General features: G+C 42.6%; 1 protein-coding gene across 1 annotated transcript in view; it reads left to right on the forward strand.

The window, feature by feature from the left end:
- LOC147693307 (vomeronasal type-2 receptor 26-like) overlaps window positions 1-12,125 on the forward strand; it is a 50,555-nt gene that overhangs the window by 32,111 nt on the left and 6,319 nt on the right. The window contains exon 6 of the mRNA XM_086935918.1: window positions 5,294-5,417. Within this exon, the coding sequence (XP_086792044.1) occupies window positions 5,294-5,417 (124 nt within the window). The remainder of the gene's footprint in view (window positions 1-5,293; window positions 5,418-12,125) is intronic.

Consider the following 12,125-nt stretch of genomic DNA (forward strand, 5'->3'; position numbering starts at 1 on the left):
CCTTCAGCCCTCATGAGTGACGTGTAAGCAGAATCCCTGGACTCCATGCACATTTGCTAAGTGCATTGACTTCCCGAGCTTTCCTGAAATTGTGCTTTGGGTTAATTGTAGCCTAAGCCCGAACACCATCTGCACTGAAGATTGTGGGCCTACACTCCACAAGTGTTCTGTGGGCCTGATCTTACGATCCCTGGCCTGTTGACTAGTGGGTCCCCACGAAGGCCATTCTGATTTTCCTTGGGCTTCCCAGGTTGCTCCTGACGTGCCCTGACTCCCCAAGGAGTGGTGAGTCCCCCAGACCTGGCTGGTCTGCACCAAAGCATTTCTTTGATTTCTTCATGGGTTTCTGTAGTCGAGGCTTGTTGGGTCCAATCTGGGCACCGACACCGTAGCACTCAACATCCTTCGTGGGAGAGCTCGAATCAAGCACCTGTTTGTCGTTGATGCCTCCTGGTCCTCGTTGCTGAAGAGTCAAGCTTTCCCTTCTTCACCGCATTCGACTATCGTGCCTCTGGTCAATGGCTAGCGACCCATACTCTGTCCCCTTTGCTTTTAGGTTCTTCACAACTTCGATCCAGGCTTTGATCACTCCGGCCACTTTCCACTTCTTCAGCAGCAGCACTTTGCAGCAGATCGCCATTGAAAACGACGACGAAACCCGACATCAAAAGACACCTATGCACCCCTCTTCCCTGGGTGAGGTAACTAGAGTACTCCGGTGCTCCTGTGGGTGTTGGCACTAGAACCCCTTAAGTCTCAAGGGGTTTTGTCAAAGTCCTCCTCTAAGTGTACTTTATCATAAAAATTCCAACTGAGACTTTCCCCATAGAAGTTACTGGTGATTCTCTGCTGTGACACCGCACGCGTCCTCCGTGGGTCCCCTGTGTCACTACCTTGGGTGGTTCCTGGTAGCCACAGCGGTTCTACAGGCTCAAGGCCTTGAATTTATGCAAGTCGTGGTTCTTATACCACTTTATTCATATATGGTTTGGTAAGCCCCTAGGGCTCAATGTATAGTGTGCTAATTTTCTGAATGTACTTTTGCCTCTAGCCTCAAAAAGAGACCAGTGGGATGTGTTTAAAATAAATACATATATTTTATATATAAACCTGGTGTGGTTCTCCTTTCATTTGGTCATTCACGGGATTACAGACTGTTAATGAAAGCTGCTTTACATTCCTCCAAGACTTAGCCTGAAGGCTGCTGTCCACAGCTACCACTAGAATAGCTTTCTATAAAGATTGTCTTTGACCTACCATCAGTAAGGGTCGTTTGGACTGGTGCAAGATGCCTATTAGAACAGTGGACAGCATATGCCAGGCCAACCTCTCACACATGAAATAACTGAAAATGTAACTCCGGGGACATCCACTGAACCCACTGAATCAGTGTTGGAATTTGAGGGCCCCCCACCAAGACATTACTGGAAGCCGAGGACACTGGCCTAAGCATTGGCGATAATTTGAACTGCAAAACAATACAGAAAATATCCAAGAAAAGCATTTATCAAACATATACACAAATGATTACACAATTTATTTAATTTGCAAACACATACACATTTTTAAAAAATGTAATAGAAAAGCTGGAACTTTGGTTAATTCAATTCTCTTTGATGCACCTACCCTGCTCCCACAAATCGATCTGAAGATACTAATTTAATTTTTAGCCTCTAGTTTCAAATTCCTTACACATTTACAGTACACTTAAAACATTTCAGTTGTACATTTTGCTTTCTTTATTGATATACTCTTTATTAAATTGTTAACATTATTTAATTTTTTAAGTAGTCACGTACACACCTGAGGAGGCTTTGTGGACCTCAGTTTGGGAACAACTGTTGTCAATGACTAATCTTAGCTATTCGCCTTCAGTTACCCTATCTGTAGAAACCTACCCTGCCCTGTTTTATAAAGTATGCACCATGCATTGGGCAGAAGGGAAGACACATAGCTATATACAGGGGCAGCACCCATTTCTAGTTCTGTGTGATGAGGCCAAGAAGTGCTGAGGGAGAAGCCATTTTCAGCTCTTTATAGTAGTCTGGGAGCCACTGTAATGAACAAGGACAGCGCCTGGGGAAATGCTTCCTCCGTGACCATAAAGGGCCATACGTATCAAGATACCAATTAGCAATTCTGTAATAGCGATTTTTAAGAAATCGCTATTTCAGAATCGCTAATTGGTATGTATCAAGAAAATCTCAATTTTTTAGCGATTTCTTGATATTCCTTAATTGAGAATTTGCAAATTGCGAATTCGCAATTAAGGAATACCTTCCCATTCATTTCTACGGGCCTCCTGGCCCATAGAAAGGAATGGGAATGTATTCTTAATTTGCGATTCGCAATTTGCTAATTGCAAATTGAGAATAATTTCAAGGGTGCAGGGGTGTCCAAAGGACACACTGTTGCACCCCTGAAATAAGTAGCATGTATGTGCGTCACATGACACTTAGAAAAATGCAAAAATTGGCATTTTTCAAGAAATTCGCACATTACCACCAACTTGAAGTTGGTGGTAATTTGCAATTCCTTAGGGACAATTAGCAATTTTTTTAGCTTCATACATTGCATTTAAGGAATCACAAAATTTGTGATTCCTTAAATGCAATTGCAAAATAAGGAATCGCAAATTTTGCAATTCCTTATTTTGCATGGAAATTTCATTCATTCATCCCATTTAGCAAATTTGCATTCGCAAAGGCCTTTGCGAATGCGAATTTGCTTCATACATATGGCCCTAAATCCTCTAGTTGGTGCAGCTTGTGAATGCCAGCCTCCTGGTGGACACATCTTTATCACTGGGCACAGCTGTCCTATCCCACTGCATGTCATCGACTGCACTTACTGCAGGTAACAAAAGGCCAAGGTCCAGCTGTCTGGTCAGACATCAAGAGCTGCTTGAGAAAGAGAGATAAGCAGCTTTGAAAACTGACAAACTCAAACATGATTATTTCAATAATAATATTAAGGCAGATGCAAACAATCTGGCTATTGTTCAGATTCACAAAGCCACTACTTACAGATATAAAAGGCCACATTTATGATTAGTAAATCATTTTACTAATGCAAAACAAACACAATCCCCTCTGCAACCCTCTCCCACCCTGGAGATGGTTAGATATTTACATCTGGAGCCCAATCCCTGGCTCCTGTTCATTGCATATGCAGGATAAAAGACACTACTTTGTAACTTTGCAGAATGTGAAACTGTAGATGGGGTGGCCATAGATGGAGATGCCCACAGGTTCAGTAGAAGACCACCGGATGCATAGAGTACTCCTACCAAGGGCCGGAGTAATGCCATTTCCAGGGAGAGGGGGGGACGATAGCACCGACAAATGTCCCAGGGTTTCTTTATTTGGATTGAATGTGCTTCTTTTTGGTCTGTTCCTCGCTGAATTAACTAATGTAGGGGCATATTACCGAGGTGTGTGTTGCAAAACGCACAATGCACATCTCCGTATCGCCGGCAATCGCCGGTTTACATCGCCTAATTAGCGCGTAATTATCAATGCGCATCAGGCAGGCGATTAGAAATCCGGCGATAGACGGCGATATGGCACATTAGCGCATGAAAACAAACATTATTTTCATGCGCTAAGGTGAACCTTGATAATATGGGGATGGTGGATTCAGCGTTATGATCCAAACCCCCATGTTAACAATGCCTAACGCCTGGTCGGAGCAGGCGTTGGGAGACCTGCGATAAATGATTTTATTGCAGGTTTTTGTCTCCCAACGCCTGCCTTGGTAATAGGGTGTTCCCACCTCCAACCACATTTTACATGTGGTTGCACGTGGGAACACCTACTTTGCATGTCATTAGCGATGTTTATCACCGACATGCAAAGTGGGCTCGGCCCAAGCTTTAAAGTGTCCTTGTTAATAGGGCTCTAGCTGAATCGCCTTTTTCTCGCCACAATTTGCCGAGAAAGCGGTGATACCAGCCCTTGGTAATATGCCCCTTAGTTTTTGCAAACTGACCACAAAACATGATTTTATTCTCAATCTGAGTGAAGCAGTTATATTGTTGATGGATGATCTGACGAATAATTGTATGGAGTAAGGGCTGGACACCAGTGTCAGTGCAACTTCGGGCATGTGGCCTGCACTGTGCAGGTGCTCGCGAGCCAATCAGGGACTCTCCTGCCCTTTCCCAATTTTAAGGGGGATATATTGTTGAAAACTATAGATACCTTCTGTGAAAGAGCAACCAGGGGTTACTGGGTCCCCACTGTATCATTGGGGGAATTTGATTATGATTTCTTGGAGCCTCCACAGTAAACATCTTCAAACTGGAAACTGCTTCAAGCTTTTTACCTTCAGGGTAGCAAGGCGGACCTGTCCTCGGCTGACTCCAGAGTTTGACCTGGCATGGGGAACTGAGAAATCAACCTCATAGTTTATAAAACTCAATAAATCAATACCCTCTCAGTACTTTTGCTTTGAGCAGAAGTGCCATCTTTAAAACGCTGCTAAATACATATTCAAGAACACGTGTATGCAGAGTTTCATGTATAAATGGTTCGCAAGGTATTATTAACCATCCAGACATAATGACTTTAATATGGGTTACCACCACAAAAAACCTCTAGATCATATAGTCTTGTGAAACAGGCCCTCTCTTTAGGGGTCAAACCACCCCTGACCATAAATTGTCTTATACTATAAATATCTTCGTAGAGAGAGCAAACATTCACCAGTCACCCCCACCTAGCTACTGATGCTAAAGAACTGGGCAAAGGGGCTAGTGTGTAGTTATGTCTAGCACTAGAGGGTCTTTCACTCCGGATCACCACTCCCCCAGTGCTGAGATGGGCACGCTGCCACTCATGAGTCGCCAGATACCTTCCAACCATCCATTGACCTGCCCATGGCGCACAGCGTGTCAGCAGTTGCGCCGTTCTATGAAGCGAGTATGGCAGCAGACAGAACCTAGAATCCATTCTATGTATTTGCCCTTCCTCCTATGTTTCTTATGTCTCAGGCCGCATGGCATACTCAGTAGTCCATCTCTGCCCTCTGTGCATGTGTCACAGATCCAAGGGTGTGATTGTCACATTGAAGCACTAATTGGACCTCTTGGAGTCCTCATGCTCTGTTTCATTGAGATATCATTATATGTTTGCACATGGATCTATTTTAACATTCTTTTTCTCTCCTTTTTCTATGGACACTGCATTTTTTATATTTTTATGGTCTCTATTTCTCTCATGAGTCTTTCAATCAGTGCATCTCCTTCAGTGTTTCTCTCTGATCTATCAATGCTGTTTGTGGTCTTCTTCAGGTCCCGCGCTCTGTCTGCAGTGACTCCTGTCCTCCAGGGTACCGAGCGCCTCCCAGAGAGGGGCAGCCTGCCTGCTGCTTTGACTGTGTCCTCTGCTCCCATGGAGAGTTCAACAATGGTACAGGTGGGCTCACATATTATGCTGACCTTAGCAGGATTTATTATATTCATATTTCACATGATGTGCCACAATATCTGCCAATATCTAAATATCAACACCAAAAATCTAAAATCGTTTTTCAGAAGTTTTGCATCAAGGTCAGCTTTTCATAATGGGATTTGGGAATATACAGAAGGCTTTTTGGTGATGGCAAGCAATCTGAGAATACAAATGGCAAAAGACAATTTATTTTGCATGTGATTTAGTGCTCTATTAGGGAATTGTGATATGCACTACATTCAGATGAACAGCATGCCTTTTGCTTGGCTACCTCTCGACTACTGTTTCAGGATGGACAGCTGATCAGGTCAGGAATGGAAGTGTAAAGAAAAGACTGGAAGCATAGATTGGAAAATCAAGAGATTTAGCGGTGCCTAAAGGAAACAGGACTTCCTGATTATAGGAACACGAGAGAAGATACAGGGTGAATATGCAAACATTAAAAAGGAGATCCCGCAAATGCTTGGACAGATGTCTTCTGCTTTTTATCCATATTAAGTGAAAAAGGAAAGTGGATCAATTTGGATGCCGCTTGTTTAGCCTGGGATGGGATGGGGTAGAGGAGAACCTTCCCATACAGTGGAAGTGTAATGCCGTCATTCCTGTGGTTTTGAGGGTGGAATTCCACACACAGAAGTGAGAGTGAAATTCCAGGAATACTTTGTAGAAAGGGACTGCAGATTAGTTGCTCCTGAGCTCTGCTGTTTGGTGGATGGTAGGGGAAACAGCAGGACAGTAGGTTCTGTTGCTAAAGGTGGGCAAGTTTTTTTGGGCCAGGCCTGTTCCTTTGTCCCTAATTGCTATGTTGAAAAGTTGGGTTGCAGCATTTTCTCCCTCACTGGTCCCAATATTTTGTGGGTGCTCCTGCTTGGAGCCATCCCCAGTACTCCCTGACATGAGAAGCATCAGCTTACACAAAGGCTGTGTTTAGAAGGGCAGCCTAAGAAGGACACTTGAAAGAGTACAATCATAAACTGTTTCTGAATCAGGACAGGGTGGATGCACTTTCTATAGTGGTGTTTGCAGTGGTGATTGTTCACCAATAGGAATGCAATCAGCTCATTATTATCTCTGTTCTTGCAGTTTGAAGTTCTACAACTTTCACTTGTATATATAGAGTGTTCTGTTTAAAATGCACTAGTACCTGTTGCATAGTATAGTCACACTAGCTGAACAAATTAAATGCATACATTTATAAAAATGGTTTATTGCATGTAGAACAGATATCTGAGTTTAAATTGTAAGGGTAATTTCTAAATTCCAATTCTGTGCAGGTTGTTCAACAAACTCCCAGCAGGTCCATTAGCTTGGGCGAGGTACCACACAGGCATTTAATGTTTGCCTTCATCATTTTCAGATTTCTAATATCACTATGTGTCATAGCTATCCCACTTATGTTAAGGTGTTTGCGGTTTAACAGACTTTGTTAGAGCTCTCAACAATTGTTACTTCCTGAAATCAACGTATTCACTTTATTTCCAACCTCAAATGGGTGTGTGGTTTCTTTTGAGCCCACTGACCATTAAGGTTGCTGTAGGTGACATACAACTGTGAAATCACTTGAAACGAAATGGCCAACTTCCTGCCGCAGGGCGTGCTCTACTTTGCTTAATATTCCCCCCAGATTTGTCCTATTGGGCTGGTGGAGGGGATGGTAGGAAGGGGGCGGAGCGTGACAACAAGGGAACTAGAGAGCAATTGCTAACTACAAAAGTGGCAGATAACCTGTTCCCAGGCTTTGACGACACGCATTTGCTGTTTTTGTACAAAGGGACCTCGTCCGAAACGTAGCGGGCTTTCTCAGCTTGTATAAAAGCTGTCGCCAGCTAGTTCGGTGGCAACAACATTCAAGCCACCCTAACAAAACTGAAATTCTACTGTTTGGCCCTGACCCCCTACCTGGTTGGTTGGGCTGCTGGGCGGCAGGTTGCTTGCCTCCCTCCCAATGAATGCAGCCAAGAACTCGGAGGTACTATTTGAGGCTGACTTGACGAGGAAAATGCAGATTGCCTCTGTAGTCAAGTCATTTCTCTGGATCCTGAGAACACTAAAAACATTCCTATGCTTCCTAGACTGGGATGAGCAAAAAACCATAGTTAAAGCTTTGATTCTATCCCATCTGGACTACCCCAATGCTCTTTATCTTGGTTTCTGATGACTTCACAGACTGCCTCCAAGTGTTCCAGCATGTGGCTGTGAAACTATTGTTCACACTTTGAAAAAAAGTGATCTTCAAAGATTTAGTGACTGCGCATCATGCCCTTCAAGAGGGGGTTCCAAAAATGATTGAACTTAAGGTTCTGCATGTACTGTCACCCGAAACCCTTGCGCTCCACGAATGCTCGAGGTCTGCTTCTTTTGTCATTCAAGAAAAAATGCAAGGGGCGCCTCTTTCTCCCTCTGGTAGCCAGTCTCTGGAATCAGCTCCCTCTCCAACTTAGAAACACTATGAATGAGACTGCTTTTAGATGAATATTAAAAACTCACCTATTTAGCGACTAATGCTTCCACTTTCCTGATGTTAATGCTGGCACACTTGTACATAGCTGTGTGCTCTATAAATACACTCATTCATTCATTTGTCTGTAAGAGTGTGTTCATACAACCTGAATCATCCATTTCACACTCAACTTCTCCCACTTTTTTAAAGTCACGCCCGATCCTCAACATTGTGCAAAGTCCTCATTTCTTCCACAGATTTTGCAAATCACCTTCCTTGAAATTTGCCACATGCCTCATATTCCCACAGTAAAAGTCCTTACCTTGAGACCCTTATGAATACTTACAATGTTGAATTGATTTTCCTTCCACAACCTGACTCTCAATGTTGTCTCCTCTGTTGTAATGAAGAATGTGTTCTCGAATAGTGTAGGCACAAGCTTTAGTTGAATGCTCATAGGTTTTAGCCATAGTGATCACTTCCTGTAATGTCTTTCTGCCACATGCTTTCTCTAGCAATGTTCAAAGCACTCCCGACATAAACTGACCACGCAAACGCTCACCAGTGGCCATAACAAAGTTACAAGTAGAGGCCAACTTATGCAATTCAGTAATGTATAGTTCTACAGAGTCTCCTGGCCATGGCACTCTTTTCCTAAAGTGATAACATTCAAGAACATTCAAGAACACTTTAGGGAGACAATGCAGGCCTCTTTTTTGTGACCAAATTGTGTACTCATTCAAATTTGGGGCATCATCATGAGTTAATCAGGGATGTGTTCAAAGACATCTTGTTGTGATATCTAAACATTGCTATTCCTAAGAAAAAAAGAACATCCAAAACTCACAATGTAACACCTGGAATGTGTAAACTCCACTCAAATAAACTCCACATAAGTTGCTATGAGTGCTTGAAATCGTTGTAAAAGTAGAAGTGGTTTGAATAATAAAACCATCCAAATCCACAATGTAACCATCGGTATGTGGAAACTTCAATCAGAAAAACCCCATATAAGTTGCTATGGGTGCTTGAAATTGTAGTGAAGTAGAAGTGGTTTTGCTTTTCACCTGCAAAACCAAAATGACACTCACCAAGCAGGTAGAGTGATGTGGTATGGTGCGCCGCCAACAGAGCGTCCTTACTCCACTCCTCTGATGTGCCACCTAGAGACCTTCCCTGTCACTTGTTCTTCCGATTGTCGCTTCATGACATTGGCAACAGAGGAGCGTTTATGTTGTCCAAGTACACTGCAATCCAGAACTACAACCACAAAGTAGATAGCACCGTGTGGTATGCACCATATAGGCACCCTACACCTCAGCAAACCGATAGGCAGTGATCAGCGCCAAGACACCCTAGGGTAACAGTTGCACTTAAGAAATCAAATTAACATAACATACCATAACACTTCGTATGAGTGTGCAGCCTGCAATGCTTGTTCCTGACATGATGATGGGCCCAGCACTCCTCACACAAACACGTCTCAACATTGGACCCGCTGCACAAGGACCATAGGGCAAAGACATGGCCTCAGGCAAATAAAGCTGCACTCAGAACAGGTACAAACACATTTATGTGAAGTAGCCACTGCTGTCTCTATGCTGTGTTGGAGAAAGTTAACTCCTTAAATGCAAAGTAGCTGTAACAAAACATGTTCCGGTCCTAGATCTGGATTCTCCATTTATTCAACCTCGCTCGTCACCGATGTTAGGTTCCATGACTGTCCAGACACTGTAGTAAGTGTTCAAAGTAAGCTTTAATGCATTAGAAGTAAACAGGACCCCATCCATAAACAGCCATCAACTGTCAGTTCTCCTTAAGCCAGTCTGACCTTAACAATACCCTTGCTAGGTGACTCTTCATGATTCCAGGATGCCACACAGATCATAAAAAGTGCCTAGGACAGGGTGCATGGTATTTGAAAAGTGCAACATGTGAGCTTATGTTTTACATGTCCTGGCAGTGAAGAACTCCTAAAGTAGTTTTTCATTGTTGTAAGGCCGACCTCTTCCCCATGGACTAACATTGTGATGCATCATTACATTTAATAAGAGCTGATTTTAGGCAGGGATCAGGTAGAAAATGACTTCTTGGTCTCTTTTGAATTGTAATTTAGAACACTCTTTAATGGTAGAGTCAGATTTTAAGCTACAATTATAAAAATGCACTTTCAAAAAGTTAGCATTTTTGCGCTCAAATCCACTGTGCCTTTCTGCTGGTAGCCTAGATCACATGGCTCTGCTGTTGTGGGTTATGAATTGCTGCCAGAGAATGTGACAAAGGAAGCCTGGGTATGGAAAGGGTGGGCCATTCTGCCAGGATGGTAGAGACGGGTGAACCCAACCCCACTTGCACTTCAAAGGTGTCGAGCTTGGCCCTGTCTGTAGGATCACGCTCAAGCATTTTGCATTTACCCTCCACTTTTTTGCTGAAATTGTTTTTGTTGGCCTTAGGACTCTATGCACTTTACCATAGCTAACCAGTGAAGAACATGTGTGTGCTCACTCTACTAAAGATGGTACAATTGGTTTACACCTGATTGGCATATTTAACTTACGTATACGTCCCTTGTAGTGTGGTATATCATATACCTAGGGATCGTAAATTCTACCAGTGGGCCAGCAGCACCTACTTTGCCACCCACTTAAGTAGCATCTTAAAACATGACTGATGTGTGGTTATATCTTTCAACTTGAGCATTTGACTATCATGAAATCATGACTCGTGGCAATGATAATCTGGGCTAACGAAATGACTTTACACTGAAACTGATATATGCTTCAACCACTTTAGATGGATTACCATGGCCTTGTATAGGCACTCTGAAAAGTATGGTTCTGGTCCTCCCTGGATGATGCACAATGTTATCATTGTGATCTTGTAAACATAGTCTTCATCGTTCAATGTGAGAAGGCATTTTTGTCTTTAGATTTCCAAATACAGTTAATAAAGCTTGATGATCAGTTACTAGTACAACAGGCGTTCTAACAGAAAAAACATGGAAATGTTCACAAGCTCATGCCATGGTTAAACTTATACAATATGCCTGCAAGCATTCGAGTGACCGCTGTGCTGTGCAAGCATGGCGGCTAACCAGTCTGACCTAGCACCCACAACAACCTCTGTATGAAGCTTTGGATCGAAATAGGCCATTTCAGTAGCATTTTCAATGGTTTGTTTGATTTTCATAAAACTTATCTCACATTCATGTGACCAGTTTAAATGAACCATTTGTTTTGTCAACGCTCTCAATGGAGCACTTACAGTGGCAATTTCTTGTATATATTTGAAAAAGCCATGGCAAGAAATGAACGCACCATAGAAACATCTTGTGGGCATCAGCGTTTGACAGCAATTGTACTTTAGCAGGATCCGGTGTTAGAAAAGCTTTGGCCTAAAGATTTTAACTTTGTCTTTTTCGGCATTCAAACCTAAACCTGCATCCGCAAGTAAACTGCATATTTCTGTGAGGGTTCAATCGTGCTTTTTGTATGTAGCTCCTAAAACCAATATGTCATCACTATAATTTAACGCATTCATGACAGACTGCATATTATATCAAATGATGCCCTGAAAAAATTCTGCAGCTGATGAGACACCAAAACTTATTCTCTTGTATCAAAACCAACCAACATGTGTAGAAAAGCTTGTAATGTACCTGTAATTGTTTTCGATTTCCAACTGATGATAACCTTAACCGCATCGCTGCTGCGGTGATTTTTGCGCTGTGCGGCATTTTTAAAAATACTGCGTGACATGACGAGCTCAGCTCGTCATCAGCACATGCCACCCGTGGCTGATGACGAGCTGAGCTCGTCATCAGCAGCGAAGGGGTTAATTAAAATGAAGATGATTGAAGACCTTTGCACAATTTAATTGCAATATCATGTCCCCAAAGTGTAGACCTGGTTGTCGCTTTCTTCAATTGCCTTGTTTGTCTGATGTATGTCAACACATATGCATTTAGCTTTTTCACTGTCCTTTTTTGGCACTAACACTATGGGAGAAACCCATTCTGAGGAACCAATGGACCACTTAATGATATCATGCCTAAGTAACGATTCAAGTTATTTTTCAACATCATCTTGTAAATGAAAAGCAATTTGTTTAAGTCTTTGACAAACAGGACAGACATCCTCATTAATATGCAGCTTTACTTTCATACTCTTAAACTTTCCTAATCCTTGAAATAAGGAAGGAAATTGACTTACAATTTTATGGTGAGCATTCAT

This window comes from Lissotriton vulgaris, chromosome 8 (genome assembly GCF_964263255.1).
Source record: "Lissotriton vulgaris chromosome 8, aLisVul1.2, whole genome shotgun sequence".
Taxonomy (NCBI): domain Eukaryota; kingdom Metazoa; phylum Chordata; class Amphibia; order Caudata; family Salamandridae; genus Lissotriton; species Lissotriton vulgaris.